The sequence below is a fragment of the Nesoenas mayeri genome (assembly GCF_963082525.1).
Source record: "Nesoenas mayeri genome assembly, chromosome: 36".
Taxonomy (NCBI): Eukaryota; Metazoa; Chordata; class Aves; order Columbiformes; family Columbidae; genus Nesoenas; species Nesoenas mayeri.
The window spans coordinates 57,467-79,840 of record NC_137577.1 but is presented as its reverse complement, the minus strand read 5'-3'; the positions used below and the strand labels follow the sequence as shown (position 1 = coordinate 79,840).

General features: G+C 56.6%; 3 protein-coding genes across 3 annotated transcripts; 2 read left to right on the top strand and 1 right to left on the bottom strand.

Annotated features, from left to right (window-relative positions):
• Positions 1-4,668: 4,668 nt before the first annotated feature.
• On the top strand, positions 4,669-5,306 carry LOC308051313 (histone H2B 5-like). The gene has a single exon (XM_080361681.1). It carries the CDS (start codon positions 4,712-4,714, stop codon positions 5,090-5,092), a length of 381 nt encoding a protein of 126 aa, XP_080217807.1. The 5' UTR covers positions 4,669-4,711; the 3' UTR covers positions 5,093-5,306.
• An 867-nt stretch (positions 5,307-6,173) lies between these two features.
• On the bottom strand, positions 6,174-6,965 carry LOC308051310 (histone H2A-IV-like; the record flags this gene model as incomplete). Its single annotated transcript, XM_080361678.1, has 1 exon — positions 6,174-6,965. The coding sequence occupies one exon, from the start codon at positions 6,963-6,965 to the stop codon at positions 6,576-6,578; it is 390 nt and encodes a 129-aa protein (XP_080217804.1). The 3' UTR covers positions 6,174-6,575.
• Positions 6,966-9,687: 2,722 nt separating this feature from the next.
• SLC27A5 (solute carrier family 27 member 5) lies at positions 9,688-21,360 on the top strand (the record flags this gene model as incomplete). Its single annotated transcript, XM_080361663.1, has 10 exons — positions 9,688-10,168; positions 13,359-13,568; positions 14,840-14,998; positions 15,982-16,106; positions 16,202-16,396; positions 18,033-18,123; positions 18,251-18,449; positions 19,196-19,293; positions 19,692-19,822; positions 21,184-21,360. 10 exons carry the CDS (start codon positions 9,688-9,690, stop codon positions 21,358-21,360), a joined length of 1,866 nt encoding a protein of 621 aa, XP_080217789.1.
• Positions 21,361-22,374: the final 1,014 nt, after the last annotated feature.

Genomic DNA, 22,374 nt, shown 5'->3' with positions numbered 1-22,374 from the left:
CGATTCCCGGTCAGGGAAAGACGTTTTTAATTAATCCTTTACTCTTTTCTCCTTATTTTTATTCCCCCCCAAAGCCATTTTTCACTTGTTATTTTTAATTCTACAGCGATTCACCCCCTCGCACGGCAGCGCCTCAACCACCGCGCCCCCCTTCCTCGCTACGTGTTGGTGGGAAGGGGCAACCATTTAAAAAATAATGTTAAAAAGTTAAAATAATTACTAAATTAAAACCCATTGTTCGTTATTATTGGCACCAAAGCGAAGGCACCGCTGGGATTCGAACCCAGGATCTCCTGTTTACTAGACAGGCGCTTTAACCAACTAAGCCACGGCGCCCCTGCTTCCCTACGCCCGCCCTCTCCCTCCATCTCCGGGAGCGCCTCCCCCGCGCGGTCCCGCTGCCCCACGCGTGGCCGCGCTCCCGCGGGTCTCCCCGCTCTCCGTGGTGGCGGCGCCTTGAGCGACACGCGGGGACGAGCCCCGTGGGGACCTTTAGGGACCCAGGGTCGATAGCCCCACAACAGCCCCTTCCTCGTTAGTATAGTGGTGAGTATCCCCGCCTGTCACGCGGGAGACCGGGGTTCGATTCCCCGACGGGGAGGTCGCGTATTTTTCTTCCCCTTTTTCGTTTTCCACTTTTCTTTACTCGTTTTTCCCTATTTTCTCCCTTTTTAATCCCCTTTTCTTTTCCCCCTATTTTTCCATATTTTCTCCCCCTTTTTCTCCTTTTCTTTACCTTTATTTTTTCCCTATTTCCCCCCTTTTCTTTACCCCAATTTCCCCCCCTTTTCTTTACCCCCCATTTTTTCCTTTTTTCCCCTATTTCCCCCCCATTTCTTTACCCCCATTTCCCCCCCTTTTCTTTACCCCTTTTCCCCTATTTTTCCCACTTATTTACCCCTATTTTTTCCTTTTTTCTCCTATTTCCCCCCATTTCTTTACCCCCTTTTCCCTATTTTTTCCCATTTATTTACCCCTATTTTTTCCTTTTTTCCCCTATTTTCCCCCATTTCTTTACCCCCATTTCCCCCCCTTTACCTTTTCCCCTATTTCCTCCCTTTTCTTTACCCCTACTTTCCCCTTTTTTCCTTACCCCATTTTTCCCCCTTTTCTTTACCCCTATTTTTCCCTTCCCCCCCCTATTTTCTCCTATTTCCCCCCTTTTCTTTACCCCCATTTTTTCCTTTTTCCCCTATTTTCCTCCATTTTTTCATTTTCTTTACCCTTATTTTGTCCCTATTTCCCCCCCTTCTTTACCCTTATTTTTCCCTTTTCTTTAGCCAATTTTCCCCTTCCCCCCTTTTCTTTATCCCCTTTTCCCCCCTTTTCTTTACCCTTATTTTTCCCCATTTTCCCCCTTTTTCTTTACCCCTATTTTTCCCTATTTTCTCCCTTTTCTTTACCTCCCATTTCTCCTATTTTTCCCCATTTCTTTACCCCATTTTTCCCCTTTCTTTACTATTTCCTTTTCTTTACTCAATTTTCCTTACTTTTCCCTTTTCTTTACCCCTATTTTTCCCATTTCCCCCCTTTTCTTTACCATTTCCCCCCCTTTCCTTTACCCCCTATTTTTCCCCTTTCCCATTTTCTTTACCCCTATTTTCTCCCTTCCCCCCCCTTTCTTCACCATTTTTTGCTTTTTCACCAATTTCTTTACCCCATTTTTTTCCCTTTTCTTTACCCCTATTTTTCCCTTCTAATCCCTTTTCTTTACCCTCTTTTTCCCAATTTTCCCCCCTTTTCTTCACCCCTATTTTTCCCCATTTCCACCCTTTTCTTCAACCCTATTTTTCCCCATTTTCCAACCCCTATTTTTCCCCTTCCACCCCCACCCCGCTCTTCTCCCTTATAACAAACCGCTTTTAAACGCTTCGATCCCCACTCGCTCTTCCCAGCGAGCCCAAACCACACCGGGCTGAACCACCATCCGTACGGGGGGGTGGTGGGTGAATCGCTACACACCCCACCCACCTCCTCCCTACCTAAGGGTTGAATTAACCCCTCACAACCAGCAGCATATTACGCTTAAGGCAGCGAAACTACACGTTCGCACCACGCTTGACGCCACTAAATACGCGGCTCGCACTAGGCAGCTTCCTCCCGCTCTTCCTCCCGCCGCCAACTGAGCCCCGAAGCGCCGCCGCGGGGGTTTATATAGGGAGGGAGCGGCGGACCTGAGTGGGAACTGCGAACCGCGCCGCTACCGCCCCGCCCCTTCGCCCAGCAGCCAATGGCGCCGCTCTTCTCTCCTCCACCAATCAGATGGCGGCGCTGGGGTTTGAATGGGAGGCTTTGGCGCCAAAGCGGGAGCGCCCGCTCCCTGGGTGATACAGGCGGCGTTTTGGGGGGTGATTTCCGCCCCCCCGCAGCTTTAATCATCCCGGTACCACTGGAACAGCTTTATTATCCCAGCCCTGAGCTCCCGTTGACCCCCTCGTTGATCTTCTAACTCGCTCCGGTCGACCCTGTGGGGATCAGTGCAACCCCCCCCGCTAGCGCAAAAATTAACCATATTCAAGAGAAATACAGCAAATTGCGGTTTTGGGGGCGTTTAGCCGTAGGGAGGGGCCTTGAGGACGCAGAAAAGGGGGAAAAGAATGATAAAAAAGAGGATTCAAATGGAAAGAAAATGCAACTAGCAGAGGATGGTTTCGATCCATCGACCTCTGGGTTATGGGCCCAGCACGCTTCCGCTGCGCCACTCTGCTGCTGATAAAAATAGGGATTTAATTGATCTTGATAAGCCATAAATGGATAAAATTTCCTCCCGCAGCTCGGTCTGCGAAGAGACTGGTTGTGCTGCTCCAAAAGTGGGAGGAGGCGGAATATCCGAGGCGGGATTAAAGAATAAAGGGGTGAGGACGCTGAGTCCTTATTGTCCCCCGCTCAGCGTTCCCCAAAATAAGTCAAAAACGTTAAAATAAAGGGTTTTACCCCCGCTGGAGATGCCGGGGATTGAACCCGGGGCCTCATACATGCGAAGCATGCGCTCTACCGCTGAGCTACATCCCCGATGCGCGCCCCCCGCCCGCCGCCGCCCTTCGCGCCACCTCCAGCCAGCGAGGCCACGCCCCCTCCAAGCCACTCCCAGCGGTGACTCCGCCCACCCCCCCAAGCCACGCCCACCCCGCGTTAGCGCGCCGCATGGTGGCGCGGCGGAAGCAGCGAAACCGCGGGACGAGGTGGCCGAGTGGTTAAGGCGATGGACTGCTAATCCATTGTGCTCTGCACGCGTGGGTTCGAATCCCATCCTCGTCGGGTGCTTCAAGTTTTCCTCCTTCCCCCTCTCGTTTTATTGAGGTTCCCTGCACCCCCTTTTATAGAACAGACTTTTTGGGGGGTGCACGTCTATAGTTTTCACTTTGGGGGGGCGCTTAGTTTGCGTGGGGTCCCCGCGATTCCTTCCTCCCCCCACCCCGCAGGTACGTGCAGCCCCCCCGCGCCCCAACCAGCTGCCCCCCCCCCCCCCCTTATTGCGGTTGCAGGATGCCCCCATTATTTGCAGGAATTGGGAGGGTGCAGCACCCCCCCCCCCCCCCATCCCATTCACTTTTCCAGCCCCTCCTCCCAACATTTCAGCCGTCGCGGGGCGGGGGGCGGGGCCACCCCACGGGTCTCTGTGGCGCAATCGGTCAGCGCGTTCGGCTGTTAACCGAAAGGTTGGTGGTTCGAGCCCACCCAGGGACGCGCTGAAACCTTTTACCCCACGCGTGTTTTAATTTTCGAGGTGATTGTGGCTTTGTCACTTATTGTGTCCCATGTGGAGAATGAGGCTGGAAAAAGGATGAAAAAAGGGGAAAAATGGAGTTGATGGGGGGGAAAACAAAGCGCTGCATTGGCCGGGAATCGAACCCGGGCCTCCCGCGTGGCAGGCGAGAATTCTACCACTGAACCACCAATGCTCGCGCTATCAGTTCCCAAAGCACCGAAAAATAAGATGATTTACCCCAAAACCATCGAGAAATAAGGTGATTTACCCTCAAAACAGCCCTATGATGCATAATACTTCTACGAGGGGTAAGCCCCAGCTAATTAGAATGCCACGCTAATTGGGATTGATTGCAATTAAGAGGGGGAAGCGGCGCTTCCCGCTGGCTGCGCGCTCCGCCGGGGTGCGCGGCAGGAGATTCGAATTTCGCGCGCTCGGCGCTCATTGGGCGATGCACGCGGGTGGGCGGGGCCGCGAGTGGCGCGCCGGGGCCGCGGGGAGGGCGGGGCGAGCGGCTCCGAACGGCCCCGAGCGGCTCCGAACGGCCCCGGGGCCGCGGGGAGAGCGGGGCCGAGCGGCTCCGGGGTCTCCTCGTCCCCCGGGGACCCCCCGCTCGGCTCCGCCAGAGCCCCCTCCCCGGGAAGCCGGTTCCCCAGCGCCGCCCTTACCCGCTGCTCCCCGGGCGGGCACAGTGACCAGCGCACCTTCCCCCTGCGCTCGGCAGGATCCAAAACTCATCATCTGATTGGCTGCCGCTCTCGCCCAATCAGCGCTTGCGGTTTGGAGCCGGCACATTTGCATGCGCCGGTATCTGCGCAAGGGGCGTGGCCCTCTCTGCGCAAGGGGCGTGGCGCGCTGCCGCAGCCAATAGGCGTGCGCGGTGAGTTGATGCCTCATTTGCATAACGCCGCTATAAAAGCGGCGCCGCCCGTTTATGCGCTTCACTCTGTTCTGTGTCTATAGCGCGGTCGTGGTGGCTCCAGTGCCCCGATCCAGAACGCGATGCCTGAACCGGCCAAATCGGCGCCTGCCCCCAAGAAGGGCTCCAAGAAAGCGGTGACAAAGACCCAGAAGAAAGGCGACAAGAAGCGCCGGCGCAGCCGTAAGGAGAGTTACTCCATCTACGTCTACAAGGTGCTGAAGCAGGTGCACCCTGATACCGGCATCTCCTCCAAGGCTATGGGTATCATGAATTCGTTTGTCAACGACATCTTTGAGCGCATCGCGGGGGAGGCGTCGCGCTTGGCTCATTACAACAAGCGCTCCACCATCACCTCCCGGGAGATCCAGACGGCCGTGCGGTTGTTGCTGCCCGGCGAGCTGGCCAAGCATGCGGTGTCCGAGGGCACCAAGGCGGTCACCAAGTACACCAGCTCCAAGTAAAGCTCCCGCTTGGCTCAACCTGCCCCAACGGCTCTTTTCAGAGCCACCCATTTCTTCACCAAAGAGCTGATTTTGCTGCGGGAATAACCCTTTTCCGCGGGTTTTTGAGCGGTTGTGAAGGCGCGTTGTTACTGAGTGTTGTAACAACTACCGGTTTCTAAGCTGTAGTTAAAGGTTTAATTAATTAGTTCAATTAAATCTAGACTCGCAGCCCTTGTGCTGCCGCTTTCGCCTTCAAACCGTCGCTCTGCTCTCTGATTGGTCAGAACGGGCGCGAATGTCATGGGGGCGGGCTTGCAGCGCAGTTTTCCCTCTGGTCCGTCCCGAGGTTATAAATGGGGTCGGTGCGCTCAGGGGTTTCTTGGTTAAGGAGAATAAGGGGGTTTATTCCCGTGGGGGGTTCCCCGTGTTATAAACACGCATCTATGCGGCGTGGGGGGGTTGTGTTTGGCTTTGGACTTGACTCAGTTTCCATTAAGCGGCGCCTTCTCGCCCCTTTTTCAGGGTAGAACTGAGTCTTTTCTGCACTAAAACGCAATGACTTACACAAAGGGGAATTACTGAGTGTAAAAAGCCTGATTAGGGAGTAATTAGTGCTGCTTTTTTTAATTCTTCGTTAATATTTCGAGTCGTTCTGGAGCGAAACGCGCCCCATCCCGGCGCATTGCCGGCTCCTCCGCACCAAGGCGGCGGTAGGAGCGGAATCCAAACGGCGCGCAGCGATTGGCTGAGCGAATTCAGCACGGACCAATCAGTGTGCGAGACGCGCGCCCCGTCCCGGCGCGTTGCCGGCTCCCCCGCACCAAGGCGGCCGTAGGAGCGGAATCCAAACGGCACGCAGTGATTGGCTGAGCCAATTCAGTACAGACCAATCAGCGCGCGGGCTTTGAAGCCGCTTGAGAGGCGTGGTCAGAGTGGCTCCACGGGGCTGATTCAGCCAATGGGTGCGTGCGGATTGGAGCCCTCATTTGCATAAGCCCAAGCAGGGGAGACAAAGACGCCGAAGCGGGACAAGAAGCGGCGGCGCTACTGAAGAAACCCCCACAAATGGTCCTATAAGGGTCTATTTTGAGATGATATTTCTGACCCTCACTTAATTTTAAGTTCTTACTCCTTATATGCTACAGGATTACCAGATAATTAGTAGAAATTAAGTGGTTTTGTGCATTTTTCAAGTGCTTACCCCAGATGTTCTGAAGTGTATCTTCATTGACTTTGTGGCTATTTCTGCACGTATTTTGAGGCTTTTGACTGAGGTTTGTGGTAGAGAGGCGGTTTTACCCCTTTCTGAGCGCATTTTTTGGCATAAAAACACTCAGATCTAGATGATAACTCATCAGCATCATGTCTGGGTTATAACGGCTCCTCCAGCCCTTTTGTGAAGCGCTTGGTGGCTCTGAAAAGAGCCTTTGGGTTTAATAACGGGAAATAAACACCTCAAGGTGACCAAAACCTGGAGGTTTTGCAGCAAGAAGCCACCACCTCACTTGGCCTTGACCTTGTGGCTCTCGGTCTTCTTGGGGAGCAGCACCGCCTGGATATTGGGCAGCACCCCCCCTTGCGCAATGGTGACGCCACCCAGCAGCTTGTTGAGCTCCTCGTCGTTCCGAACGGCGAGCTGGAGGTGGCGGGGGATGATCCGCGTCTTCTTGTTGTCGCGGGCGGCGTTCCCAGCCAGCTCTAGGATCTCAGCTGTTAGATACTCCATAACGGCAGCCAAGTAGACGGGGGCTCCCGCACCCACTCGCTCCGCGTAGTTGCCTTTGCGGAGCAAGCGGTGAACGCGCCCCACGGGGAACTGGAGGCCGGCGCGGGATGATCGCGACTTCGCCTTAGCGCGGGCTTTGCCCCCCTGCTTCCCCCTGCCTGACATCGCTCCGCTTGCGCAGCACAGACTAACAGCTCTCAACCCGCGGGCCTGGCTTTTATACCCTGCCGCGGATCGAAACGACGCGTTCTGATTGGCTACGGGAGGCCGAATAGGAACAGCAGCGAATTGTGGCCAATGCCAGCTCGCGGTTTGGAGTCGCCTCATTTCCATGCGCGTCGTGGCCAATCAGCGGCAGCGCCGAGGTTATAAAAGCGAGGCGGGAGGGGCAGGCGGCGCCATTCGGGGCTCAGCGCGAGTACTGTGACGGTCGCAGCGTATCGCTCAAGGTATAGATGGACGTGTAGGCTATACATTGAAGTTCTTTACGTCTTGGTAGCTCAGGGCAAGTGTGGTGGGGGGCTCAAGGCGAGCCGCTGCCCCCCCAGTCCCGCGAACAGCGTTCTAAGGCTCTTCAAGCGCATCACCCGTTGTTTTGCGGCCCCCATGATGAGGGGGGGGCTGCAGCACCCACTGTTTTGCAGCACCCATGATGAGGGGGGGGCTGCAGCACCCACTGTTTTGCAGCACCCATGGGATGAGGGGGTGTGTAGCACCCACTTTTGCAGCACTTTTGATGGGAGGGGGGCTGCAGCACCCACTATTTTGCAGCACCCATGATGGGGGGGGGTGTGTAGCACCCAGTTTTGCAGCACCCATGAGGTGGGGGGGCTGCAGCACCTACTATTTTGCAGCACCCATGAGGTGGGGGGGGTTGTAGCACCCACTGTTTTGCAGCACCCATGAGGTGGGGGGGCTGCAGCACCCACTATTTTGCAGCACCCATGTGGTTGGGGGGCTGCAGCACCCACTTTTGCAGCACTTATGATGGGAGGGGGGCTGCAGCACCCACTATTTTGCAGCACCTATGTGGTTGGGGGGCTGCAGCACCCACTATTTTGCAGCACCTATGTGGTTGGGGGGCTGCAGCACCCACTTTTGCAGCACTTATGATGGGAGGGGGGCTGCAGCACCCACTATTTTGCAGCACCCATGATGGTGGGGGGTGTGTAGCACCCACTTTTGCAGCACCCATGAGGTGGGGGGGCTGCAGCACCCACTATTTTGCAGCACCCATGAGGTGGGGGGGCTGCAGCACCCACTATTTTGCAGCACCCATGATGGGGGGGGGGGCTGCAGCACCCACTATTTTGCAGCACCCTTGAGGTGGGGGGGGCTGCAGCACCCACTGTTTTGCAGCACCCATGGGGTGAGGGGGGCTGCAGCACCCACTATTTTGCAGCACCCATGGTGAGGGGGAGTTTGGAGCACCCACTTTTGCAGCACCCATGATGAGGGGGGCTGCAGCACCCACTTTTGCAGCACCCACTCATTGAAGGGGTCGCAGCACCCACTTTGGGGGGCGGTTTAGGGCACCCAACTCGGGGAAGGTGGGGGGGACCCCGCACCCATGTGGCCGCGCCAGCACCCAGCACCCAAGAGCCCGGATAGCTCAGTCGGCAGAGCATCAGACTTTTAATCTGAGGGTCCAGGGTTCAAGTCCCTGTTCGGGCGAGCGCCCCTTTTTATCCCCCCCCCCACGCAGGATCCATTTCCCTGCGTGGGACCCCCCCCCCCCGGGACCCCCGTTTCGTGTGTGTGTCCCCCCCAATCAGGGACTTTTTGCGGCGCGGAGGCGGCGCGCAGGGGTGTGGGGAGCGGCGGAGGGATCCGCGCTGGCCGGTCCCATGGTGTAATGGTTAGCACTCTGGACTCTGAATCCAGCGATCCGAGTTCGAATCTCGGTGGGACCTTCACCTCTTTTTGTGACGTCACCCCCCCTCAGAGTTGTCCCATCGCATTCGAGGACAGTGGGGGACACCCACTGGGGACTTTGAGCCTCAAGTTTGTCGCCCTCCAGGTATGACATAAGTTGTCCCAGCCCACTCGAGGACAGTGGGGGACACTTATTGGGGACTTTGAGGGATATTGGGGACAAGTGGAGATATTGGGGTCACCTGGAGATGTTGGGGACACAGGAGGTGTTGGGGACACCTGGATATGGTTTGGGACACCTGGAGATGTTGGGGACACAGTGATGTTGGGGTCACCTGGAGATGTTGGGGACACAGGAAATGTTGGGGTCACCTGGAGATGTTGGGGACACAGTGATGTTGGGGTCACCTGGAGATGTTGGGGACACAGGAGATGTTGGGGTCACCTGGAGATGTTGGGGTCACCTGGAGATGTTGGGGACACAGGAGATGTTGGGGACACAGTGATGTTGGGGTCACCTGGAGATGTTGGGGTCACCTGGAGATGTTTGGGACACAATGATGTTGGGGTCACCTGGAGATGTCGGGGACACCGGAGATGATGGGGACACAGTGATGTTTGGGTCACCTGGAGATGATGGGGACACAGTGATGTTTGGGTCACCTGGAGATGTTGGGGACACAGGAGATGTTGGGGACACAGTGATATTGGGGTCACCTGGAGATGTTTGGGACACCTGGAGATGTTGGGGACACAGTGATGTTGGGGTCACCTGGAGATACTGGGGACACATGGAGCTGTTTGTGGACAGACACACGTCCGTCCAACCCTCCGTCCGTCCGTCCTTCCGCGGCCTCAACCCTGACCCACAGTCCCCTACCCACCAGACCCAATTAAACCCAAATCAGTCACCAACCAGCCACGAAACCAAACAAACCGCCCTAATCCCTACCATGCACGGGGCAAAGGTGCATCTGGGACGGACCTTGTCCCCGCGGTGGCCTCGGTGACAATGGCGCTGACGGCGCTGGCGGTGCTGGCCGCCCTGGCGCTGCTATTGTGGGGGGCGACATCCCATTTCGCCCCCTTCTTATTGCCGGACCTCGCGGCGTTCGCTTTGGCCACCCGCTCAGCATTTCGGTGTCACTGCCGACTACGCCGCAAACCGCCCGTCATGCTGTTGGACGTGTTCCGGTCCCACGCGCGGCGCCGACCGCACCGGGTGTTGCTCCGCTTCCAGGAGGAGGTTCACACCTATGGGGACGTGGACGCGTGGAGCGACCGCGCCGCCCGCGCGCTGCTGCGGCGCCTGGAGCTACGACCGGGCTGCGCCGTGGCGGTGCTGCTGCCCAACGGCCCGGCTTATGTGTGGTGCTGGTTGGCGCTGGCCAAGCTGGGCTGCCCCATGGCGTGCGTCAACACCGGGGCGCGCGGGGCGGCGCTGCGGCACGCCGTGGACGCCGCCGGGGCGGCGCGGCTGATCAGCACACCCGGTGAGGTGGGGGTAGGGTGAGGGTGGGGGGGCAAGGGGGTGGGGGGGTGGTATTTGGGCACGTGGTGGTGGTTGCACGTGTGTCGGTGTCTGTACGTGTGTGTGCATATGTGTCACTGTCAGCATGTGTGTCAGTGTTTGTGCACGTGTCAGTGTTTCCACATGTGTCGGTGTCTGTACGTGTGTCTGCATGTGTGTCACTGTTAGCACGTGTGTCACTGTCAGCATGTGTTTCCACGTGTGTCAGTGTCTGTACATATGTCTGCACGTGTTTCAGTGTTTGCACATGTGTCGGTGTCTGTACATGTGTCTGCACGTGTGTCGGTGTCTGTACATGTGTTTGCATGTGTGTCAGTGTCTGTACACGTGTGTCAGTGTCTGTACACGTATGTCAGTGTCTGTACATGTGTCTGCACATGTGTCAGTGTTTGCACGTGTGTCGGTGTCTGTACATGTGTCTGCACGTGTGTAAGTGTCTGTACATGTGTTTGCCTGTGTGTCAGTGTCTGTACATGTGTCTGCACGTGTGTCAGTGTCTGCACACGTGTCTGTATGTGTGTCAGTGTCTGCACGTGTGTCAGTGTCTGTGCACATGTCTGCACACGTGTGTCAGTCTCTGTACATGTGTCAGCACATGTGTCAGTGTCTGTACATGTGTCTGCATGTGTGTAAGTGTCTGCACACATGTCAGCGTCTGTACACGTGTCTGCACGTGTGTCAGTGTCTGTACACATGTCTGCACGTGTGTCAATGTCTGCACATGTGTCTGCACATGTGTCAGTGTTTGCACGTGTGTCAGTGTCTGTACACGTGTCTGCACGTGTGTCAGTGTCTGTACATGTGTCTGCACATGTGTCACTGTTTGCACGTGTGTCGGTGTCTGTACATGTGTCTGCACGTGTGTAAGTGTCTGTACATGTGTTTGCCTGTGTGTCAGTGTCTGTACATGTGTCTGCACGTGTGTCAGTGTCTGTACGTGTGTTTGCACGTGTGTCAATGTCTGCACATGTGTCTGCACATGTGTCAGTGTTTGCACGTGTGTCAGTGTCTGTACACGTGTCTGCACGTGTGTCAGTGTCTGTACATGTGTCTGCACATGTGTCAGTGTTTGCACGTGTGTCGGTGTCTGTACACGTGTCTGCACGTGTGTAAGTGTCTGTACATGTGTTTGCATGTGTGTCACTGTCTGCACACGTGTGTCAGTGTCTGTACACATGTTTGCATGTGTGTCAGTGTCTGTACAAGCGTCTGTACGTGTGTCAGTGTCTGTACGTGTGTCTGTACGTGTGTCAGTGTCTGTACGTGTGTCTGTACATGTGTCAGTGTCTGTACATGTGTCTGCACATGTGTCAGTGTTTGCACATGTGTCAGTGTCTGTACACGTGTCTGCACGTGTGTCAGTGTCTGTACATGTGTGTGCACATGTGTCAGTGTTTGCACGTGTGTCGGTGTCTGTACATGTGTCTGCACGTGTGTAAGTGTCTGTACATGTGTTTGCCTGTGTGTCAGTGTCTGTACATGTGTCTGCACGTGTGTCAGTGTCTGTACGTGTGTTTGCACGTGTGTCAGTGTCTGCACATGTGTCTGCATGTGTCGGTGTCTTTACATGTGGCTACACGTGTGTCGGTGTCTGTACACGTGTGTCAGTGTCTGTACACGTGTTTGCATGTGTGTCAGTGTCTGCACATGTGTCTGCATGTGTCGGTGTCTTTACATGTGGCTACACGTGTGTCGGTGTCTGTACACGTGTGTCAGTGTCTGTACACGTGTGTCAGTGTCTGTACATGTGTCTGCACGTGTGTTGCTGTCTGTATATGTGTCTGTACGTGTGTCACTGTTAGCACGCATGCCGGTGTCTGCATGTATGTCACTATTAGCACGTGTATCAGTGTCCGTACATGTGTTTGCATGTGTGTCAGTGCCGTTACACGTGTCTGCACGTGTGTCAGTGTCTGTACATGTGTCTGCACGTGTGTCAGTGTTTGTATGTGTGTCAGTGTCTGTACATGTGTCTGCACGTGTGTCAGTGTCTGTACATGTTTGCACGTGTGTCAGTGCACGTGTGTCGGTGTTTGTGCACATGTTGGTGTTTGCACATGTGTCAGTGTCTGTACGTGTGTCTGCACATGTGTCAGTGTTTGGACGTGTGTCAGTGTCTGTACATGTGTCTGAACGTGGGGATCCTTGGGCTGCCCATTTGGAGCCTGTTGGGTGCCCATTTGGGCTCTTGAGGTGCCCATTTGGGGTGCCTTGGGTGCCCACCTGGGTTCCTCGGGGTCCCTGTCTTCTTGGGGTGCCCCTTCGGGGTCCTTGGGGTCTCCATCTTCTTGAGGTGCCCACCTGGGACCCTTGGGGTCCCCATCTCCTTGAGGCACCCATTTGTGATCCTTGGGGTCCCCATCTTCTTGGGGTGCCCCTTTGTGCCACACTGGGTGCCCCCCTATTCTCTTTGGCGCACCCCTTTGCCCACACTCCCCCTTTGGGGTCCTTGGGGTCCGTGTCTCCTTGAGGCACCCATTTGTGATCCTTGGGGGCTCCATCTTCTTGGGGTGCCCACCTGGGACCCTTGGGGTCCCCATCTTCTCGGCGTGCCCCTTTGTGCCACATTGGGTGCCCCCCTATTCTCTTTGGCGCATCCCTCTGCCCACACTCCCCCTTTGGGGTCCTTGGGGTCCCCATCTTCTTGGGGTGCCCCTTTGTGCCACATTGGGTGCCCCCCTATTCTCTTTGGCGCACCCCTCTGTCCACACTCCCCCTTTGGTGTCCTTGGGGTCCCCATCTCCTTGAGGCACCCATTTGTGATCCTTGGGGTCTCCATCTTCTTGGGGTGCCCACCTGAGACCCTTGGGGTCCCCATCTTCTTGGGGTGCCCCTTTGTGCCACACTGGGTGCCCCCCTATTCTCTTTGACACACCCCCCTGCCCACACTCCCCCTTTGGGGTCCTTGGGGTCCCCATCTCCTTGAGGCACCCATTTGTGATCCTTGGGGGCTCCATCTTCTTGGGGTGCCCACCTGGGACCCTTGGGGTCCCCATTTTCTTGAGGTGCCCCTTTGTGCCACATTGGGTGCCCCTCTATTCTCCTTGACACACCCCTCTACCCACACTGCCCCTTTGGGGTCCCCATGACACCCACTCTCCCCCCTCGTGTCCCCCCCCTTTGCCATTGACCTTGCCCCCCCATCCCGGCAGAGTTTCGCGTGGCCGTGGAGGAGGTGCTGCCGGATCTTCACCGCGACGGCGTCCGCGTCTTCTACCTGAGCTCCACGTCACCCACGCCCGGCGTGGAACCGCTGCTACCGGACATCGAGGATGAACCCCCCGGGCCCGTCGACCCCCAACACCGCGCCGGCATCACCCCCAACTCCACCGCCCTCTACATCTTCACCTCCGGCACCACCGGTGAGCCAGACAAGGGCTTGGGTGCACCCATGGGTGGGCTCTTCTCCAATGCCGTTAAGGTTTGATTGCACGGTGACGATAAACCACGGGGGGTGTTTAGTTAACCACCCCCTCCCCACTTAATTCAGGTGATGCGGAGGGAAAGGACAGAGAGTTGGGAAAATTAACAATGTTTTACTAATAATAAAATAGAGAAAATAATAGAAAATAGATAAAATTGATCCTGAAAGTGCCGGCAGCTGCAGGGCAGGCACCCCAAGTCCCGGCCTGGACTCTGCAGCCAATGGAGCTGGATTCAGGCTGTCACTTGGGTTCATTTCACAAGCTGGCACCCCAAGTCCCGGCCTGGACTCTGCAGCCAGTGGAGCTGGATTCAGGCTGTCACTTGGGCTCATTTCACAAGCTGGCACCCCAAGTCCCGGCCTGGACTCTGCAGCCAATGGAGCTGGATTCAGGCTGTCACTTGGGCTCATTTCACAAGCTGGCACCCCAAGTCCCGGCCTGGACTCTGCAGCCAATGGAGCTGGATTCAGGCTGTCATGTGGCCTCAGTTCACAAGCTGGCACCCCAAGTCCCGGCCTGGACTCTGCAGCCAGTGGAGCTGGATTCAGGCTGTCACTTGGGTTCATTTCACAAGCTGGCACCCCAAGTCCCGGCCTGGACTCTGCAGCCAATGGAGCTGGATTCAGGTTGTCACTCGGACAACTCGTGAGGTCCTCTCCTAATTTTGGCCATAAGGAAAAGGGGCGAGATCCTCCTGATCTTCCACTTTTATAGGAAGTATCACGGGCATTTGACACAGGAAAGGGAAGACAGCAGCGAAAAGGGACCTGAGGGTCCTGGGGACAACAGAGTGACCATGAGCCAGCATTGGGCCCTTGTGGCCAGGAGGCCAATATAGATGTATAGTATATATACAGCCATAGCACCCTGTTAATACCCCATCTGATCTGGGAAGCTAAGCAGGGTCGGGCCTGGTCAGTGCTTGGATGGGAGACCACAGGAAGGCCAATGGGACCTGGGGTGGGTTAGAAGGGGGTGGTCAGTGGGTCAGAGAGGTTCTCCTGCCCCTCTGCTCTGCCCTTGAATAAAGGGTTTAGTTCAGATATATAATATATACAGCCATAGCACCCTGAGAACGGCTGATCTGGGAAGCTAAGCAGGGTCGGGCCCGGTCAGTGCTTGGATGGGAGACCACAGGAAGGCCAATGGTACCTGGGGTGGGTTAGAAGGGGGTGGTCAGTGGGTCAGAGAGGTTCTCCTGCCCCCAGGGCTTCCCAAGGCCGCGGTGATCACAGAGATGAAGCTGATGATGGTGGCCAACCTGGGGCGGCTGTGCGGTCTGCGGTCCGACGACGTGATCTACACCACGCTGCCGCTCTATCACTCGGCCGGGCTGCTCATCGGGGTGGGCGGATGCTTCGAGCTCGGTATGGAGCACCCTCGGGTCAGTAGGGGGCGCTACGGGGGTGGGAGAGGCCGGGGGGTGGAGAGATGGATGGATGGACACCTGGATGGATGGATGGACACCAGGATGGATGGAGAAATGGACAGGTGGACACTGGGATGGATGGATGGACACCTGGATGGATGGATGAATGGAAGGATGTGATGGACACCCAGGTGGAAGGAGAGATGGACAAGTGGACACTGGGATGGATGGATGGACACCTCGGTGGATGGATGGATGGATGGACAGACACGTGGATGGATGGATGGACACCCAGGTGGATGGAGAGATGGACAAGTGGACGCTGGGATGGACATCTGGGTGGATGGATGGATGGATGGATGGACAGACACCTGGATGGATGGATGGATGGACGGACACCTGGATGGATGGACACCTGGATGGATGGATGGATGGATGGACACCCAGGTGGATGGAGAGATGGACAGGTGGACACTGGGATGGATGGATGGATGGGCATCTGGGTGGATGGATGGATGGATGGACACCTGGATGGATGGATGGATGGGTGGATGGACACCTGGATGGATGGACAGACAGATGGACTGGTGGACACTGGGATGGATGGATGGACGGACAGATGGACTGGTGGACACTGGGATGGATGGATGGACAGATGGATGGACTGGTGGACACTGGGATGTATGGAGAGATAGATGGATGGATGGATGGATGGACACCTGGATGGATGGATGGGTAGATGTGTGGATACACGGAGAAATGTGTGGGGAGAGCGAAGAAGAAGACGGGAGGGAGCGACCTGCGTCCATGGGTGGGTGACGGATGGACAGACACACGTGTGGACACCTGAGATGGACAGACAGCCACTTTACAGAGCAGAGGAAAGAGGTGGCTGAGAAGAAGACAGGAGGAGAAGGGTGACCGTGAGGACAGACAGATAGACAGACGGACGGAAGGGTAACCACCACCATGTCCCCACAGGAGCCACCTGCGTCCTACGGGCCAAATTCTCCGCCTCCCAATTCTGGGACGACTGTCGCCGCTACAACGTCACCGTCATCCAATATGTGGGCGAGCTGATCCGCTACCTCTGCAACACACCCAAGGTGAGGTCCCCCCCCAGCCCCACACCACCCCGTGGGGTGAAATCACCACCGCGGGGGACCACGGCGAGATGGTCCCTCCCTTTGTCACCCCCCAGCGCCCCGACGACCGTGAGCACGGGGTACGCACGGCTTTGGGCAACGGGCTGCGGGCGGACGTGTGGCGGGAGTTCCTGCAGCGCTTCGGACCCGTCGCCGTCTGGGAGTTCTACGGCGCCACCGAGGGCAACACCGGCTTCATCAACTACACCGGGAAGATCGGGGCCGTGGGCAGGGCCAACGTCTTCCTCAGGGTGAGATCGCGGTGGCGACGGGATGCAAACATGGCGGGGCGGACATTGATGCATTGGGGAGACTGTTGGTGCCTTGGGAGACCACCTCAAGTTGGGTTGATGGCAAGAGCGGGGTGGCCGGGACACCGTTGTCATGGCTGTGACAATGGTGACCGCCCTGGAGATGCCAGCGCCGCCTGTCACGTTGGGTGGATGCACAAGCGCGATGTCTTTGCGTCCTCCATCTCCTTGGCCAATGGGGACTCAATGGCGTTGACTCGATGGCGTTGACGGCGTTGACCCAATGGCCTTGACCCAATGACCTTGACCCAACGGCGTTGACCCAATGGCCTTGACTCAATGGCCTTGACCCAACGGCGTTGACTCGATGGCATTGACCCAACGGCCTTGACTCGACAGTGTAGACTCAATGGTGTTGACTCAATAGCGTTGACCCAACGGCGTTGACTTGACAGCATTGACTCAGTGGCCTTGACTCGACAGTGTTGACTCGACAGTGTTGACTCGACAATGTTGACTCAACGGCCTTGACTCAATAGCATTGACCCGATGGCGTAGACGCCACAGCGTTTACTCAATGGCGTTTACTCAATGGTGTAGACTCAACAGCGTTGACTCAACAACAGCATTGACTCAATGGTGTGGACTCAACGGCCTTGACTCAACGGTGTTGACTCAATGGCCTTGACCCAACGGCCTTGACTCAATAGCGTTGACTCAACGGCCTTGACTCAATGGCGTAGACTCAACAGCGCTGACTCAATAGCATTGACCCTATGGCGTAGACTCAACAGCGTTGACTCAACAACAGCGTTGACTCAACAACAGCGTTGACTCAACAACAGCGTTGACTCAATGGTGTGGACTCAACGGCCTTGACTCAATGGTGTTGACCCAACAGCCTTGACCCAATGGCGTTGACCCAATGGCATTGACCCAATGGCATTGAGTCAACGGCGTTGACTTGACAGCCTTGACCCAACGGCATTGACTCAATGGCGTGGACCCAACGGCCTTGACCCGACGGCCTTGACTCAATGGTGTAGACTCAATGGTGTTGACTCAACAGCGTTGACTCAACAACAGTGTTGGCTCCATGGCCTTGACTCAATGGCCTTGACTCAACAACGGTGTTGACTCAACGGCCTTGATGCAACGGCTTTGACTCAACAGTATTGACCCAACGGCCTTGACCTGACAGCGCTGACCCAATGGCGTTGACCCAACGGCCTTGACCCAACGGTGTTGACTCAACAGCGTTGACTCAATGGCATTGACGCAATGGCCTTGACTCAACGGCGTAGACTCAATGGCCTTGACTCCATATCCAGTTTTGGAGCATCTGTGGTGACCCGGACGCCCCCATCACCCCACAAAAGGCCGTTTTGGTGTCCCATCTCACTCCCCAACCCCGCAAGTGCTGAGCAAAAGCTCCAAAAATAAGACTTTTTTCCCCATTGCAGCTCTCGGCGCCCTCTCACGGCTTTTGACTTGAAAGAACGCGATGACCTTCATCAACGCGAATCTATCCAATTAAACCTTATTTAAATATAAAGAGCGATTAGCAAACGAGCACCGACATGGCAGCAAAGCTCTTTTGTCCTCTACCAACCGCTCTCTCCCTTTGTCCCACCAGCGTTTCACTCCCTATGAGCTGATCGAGTACGACGTGGAGGAGGACGAACCCGTCCGTGATGAGCGAGGTCTTTGCATCCCCGTGTACCCCGGTAAATAGAGCTTGGCCATTTTGGGTCCTTATCACCATCATTTTGGTGGCTGGAAGGCACCGTGGGACACGAACATGTTCCCGTGTGGTCACTGCTCAACCTCCAACCTTCTCCTCTCCTCCCGAAGGTGACACGGGGCTGCTGGTCATCAAGATCACCAAGAGCACCCCGTTCCACGGTTACGTGGGTGACACCAAGAAGACAGAGAAGAAGATCTTGAGGGACGTCTTGGTGAAAGGTGACGCTTATTTCAACAGCGGCGACCTCCTCATGATTGACCGGGAGGGATTCGTCTACTTCCAGGACCGAGTGGGAGACACGTTCCGGTAACTCCGGGGTAGAGTCAGCGCTGGGAAAGCGTTGAGTCTGGCATCAGGGTAGGAAAAACCCCAGGTTCCAGTGTAAGTTGGGGAATGAGCCATTAGAGAGCAGCAAAAAGGGACCTGAGGGTCCTGGGGACAACAGGGTGACCATGAGCCAGCACTGGGCCCTTGTGGCCAGGAGGCCAATATAGATGTATAGTATATATAAAGCCATAGCACCCTGTGAATGCCCCATCCGATCTGGGAAGCTAAGCAGGGTCGGGCCCGGTCAGTGCTTGGATGGGAGACCACGGGAAGGCCAATGGGACCTGGGGTGGGTTAGAAGGGGGTGGTCAGTGGGTCAGAGAGGTTCTCCTGCCCCTCTACTCTGCCCTTGAATAAAGGGTTCAGTTCGGATACTATCCGGATATACTTGGGCAACATATATATATACATATATATATATATATATATATATAAAATATATAGCCATAGCACCCTGAGAACGCCTGATCTAGGAAGCTAAGCAGGGTCGGGCCTGGTCAGTGCTTGGATGGGAGACCAGCTGGGTCCAGAGTGGTTCTCCTGCCCCTCTGCTCTGCCCTGGTGACACCACACCTGGAATATTGTGTCCAGGGGGGTTGTTGAGTCTCCTCTGCCACATTCAACCCCGGTACCTGTGTCACCTCACCTGGGTGTTGCTCGGGGGGGGACAGTGTCACCCACCAACCAGAATGTCCCCTCATGTCTCCGTCCTTTCTCTTCTCCAGTTGGAAAGGCGAGAACGTGGCCACGAGGGAGGTGGAGGCCACACTGGCCACCGTGAGCTTCATCCAGGAGGTCAACGTCTACGGTGTGACCGTGCCGGGTGAGTCGGAGCCTTTGGGGTAACGTTTTAGCCGCGGGATGTGGCCCCAAAACGGTCCCGGTTGCCACCAAGAACAGGGCGGGACATGTCACCCAAAACAAGTGTCTTGTGGCGTGTTGGGCCACCATAATTGTCCCATGGCCACCAAGAACAGAATGGGACTCGGTTTGGCCACCACAATTGTCCCATGGCCACCAAGAACAGAATGGGACTCAGTTGGGCCAGCACAATGGTCCCATGGCCACCAAGAACAGAATGGGACTCGGTTGGGCCAGCACAATGGTCCCATGGCCACCAAGCACAGAATGGGACTCAGTTGCCCAATACAAGCGGCTGGTGGCGTGTTGGGCCACCACAAAGGTCCGGTGGCCACCAAGATGTCTCCTTGTTGCCCGCAGGGTGCGAGGGCCGCTGCGGCATGGCCGCCATCCGCCTGCGTCCCGGCCGGGTCTTCGACGGCAAACAGCTCTACAGCGTCACCAGCGCCACACTGCCCGCCTACGCCGCACCGCGCTTCCTGCGCATCCAGGTCAGCCCCCGGCTCCCGATGACGGTTTCGGGGTTCCCCCTCAGCGCCCAATGACAGTTTCGGCGTCCCCACTAATTTCCAATGATAGTTTCAGTGTCCCCCCAGTTCCCAATGACGGTTTCGGGGTCCCCACTAATTTCCAATGACAGATTCAGTGTCCCCTAAGTTCCCAATGACGGTTTTGGGGTCCCCCTCCAGCGCCCAATGACAGTTTCGGCGTCCCCACTAATTTCCAATGACGGTTTCAGGGTCCCTCCCAGCGCCCAATGACAGTTTCGGGGTCCCCACTAATTTCCAATGACAGTTTCAGTGTCCCCTCAGTTCCCAATGACGGTTTCAGGGCCCCCCCAGCTCCCAATGACGGTTTCGGGGTCCCCCCCCCATCCCCAATGACACTTTCAATACCCCCCATCCCCAATGACAGTTTCAGGTCCCCCCATTTCCAATGACAGTTTTGAGGTTCCCCATCCCCAATGACAGTTTCAACCCCCCGCATCCCCCAATGACAGTTTCAACACCCCCCATCCCCAATGACAGTTTCAACACCCCCCATCCCCAATGACAGTTTCAACACCCATCCCCAATGACAGTCTCAACACCCCCCATCCCCAATGACACTTTCAACACCCCCCATCCCCAATGACAGTTTCAATGCCCCCCATCCCCAATGACACTTTCAATGCCCCCCATCCCCAATGACAGTTTCAACACCCCCCATCCCCAATGACAATTTCAACGCCCCCCATCCCCAATGATAGTCTCAACACCCCCCGTCCCCAATGACAGTCTCAACACCCCCCATCCCCAATGATACTTTCAACACCCCCCATCCCCAATGACAGTTTCAATGCCCCCCATCCCCAATTACACTTTCAACGCCCCCCATCCCCAATGACAGTTTCAACACCCCCCATCCCCAATGACAGTTTCAACACCCCCCATCCCCAATGACAATTTCAACGCCCTCCATCCCCAATGACAGTCTCAACACCCCCCATCCCCAATGACACTTTCAACACCCCCCATCCCCAATGACAGTCTCAACACCCCCCACCCCCAATGACAGTTTCAGGTCCCCCCATCCCCAATGACAGTTTCAACGCCCCCCATCCCCAATGACAGTTTCAATGCTCCCCAATCCCAATGACACTTTTAGGTCCCCCCATCCCCAATGACACTTTCAACACCCCCCATCCCCAATGACAGTTTCAGGTCCCCTCATCCCCAATGACACTTTCAACGCCCCCCATCCCCAATGACAGTTTCAACACCCCCCATCCCCCATGACACTTTCAACACCCATCCCCCAATGACAGTTTCAAAGTTCCCCATCCCCAATGATAGTTTCAATGCCCCCCCAGGACGCCCTGGAGGTGACGGGGACATTCAAGCAGCGCAAGACGCAGCTGGTGCGCGACGGCTTCGACCCCGGCGCCATCGCCGACCCACTCTTCATCCGCGACGACGGCGCCGCCTCCTACGTCCCCCTCACCCGTCACACCTTCGCCGCCATCTTGGACGGGAAGCTCAACCTATAGAACCCCCCCACCCTGGGGGTACAACCTATAGAACCACCCCAGGGAGCGACCGCCGCAGGATTAAACCCCCCCCGGGATCAGTTTTCCTAGAAAAGGTGACATTCTTTATTTACAAAGCTTTGGGGGACGGTGACACTCGCCGGTGGTAGCGGGAGGGTGACACTCGCTGGTTGTAGCGGGAGGGTGACACTCGTGGCTGGTTATGGGACGGTGACACTCACCTGTGGTACCGGGAGGGTGACACTTGTCACTGGTACCGGGAGGGTGACACTCGTCCGTGGTAGCGGGATGGTGACACTCACCGATGGTACCAGGAGGGTGACACTCGCCGGTGGTAGTGGGAGGGTGACACTCGCCCGTGGTAGCGGGATGAGGGCAGTCACCGATGGTAGTGGGACGGTGACACTCGCCGATGGTACCAGGAGGGTGACACTCGCCAATGGTAGCGGGATGGGGGCAGTCACCGATTGTAGCGGGACGGTGACACTCGCCGGTGGTACCGGGACGGTGACACTCGCCAATGGTAGCGGGATGGGGGCAGTCACCGATGGTAGTGGGACGGTGACACTCGCCGGTGGTACCGGGACGGTGACACTCGCCAATGGTAGCGGGATGGGGGCAGTCACCGATTGTAGCGGGACGGTGACACTCGCCGGTGGTACCGGGCGGCTGGGGGTCCCCCACTAACGGGGGCTCTGTGGGGACGCTATGGGGAGCGGTGGGGACGTATGGGGGATCCTTGGGGACACACAGGGGTTCAGTGGGGACACATGGGGGTTCAGTGGGGACACCCCGGGGGTCTCCAGGGACACATGGGGGCTCAGGGGGGACACATGGGGGTTCAGTGGGGACACCCCAGGGCTCACCAGTGCCACATCGGGGCTCAGTGGGGACACATGGGGGTTCAGTGGGGACACATTGGAGCTCCCCAGTGACATATGGGGGTTCAGTGGGGACACCCTGGGGCTCCCCAGTGACACATGGGGGTTCAGTGGGGACACATGGGGGTTCAGT

Coding starts and splice junctions, on each gene's coding strand:
- LOC308051313 (XM_080361681.1), top strand. CDS start 4,712: ATGCCTGAACCGGCCAAATCGGCGCCTGCCCCCAAGAAGGGCTCCAAG.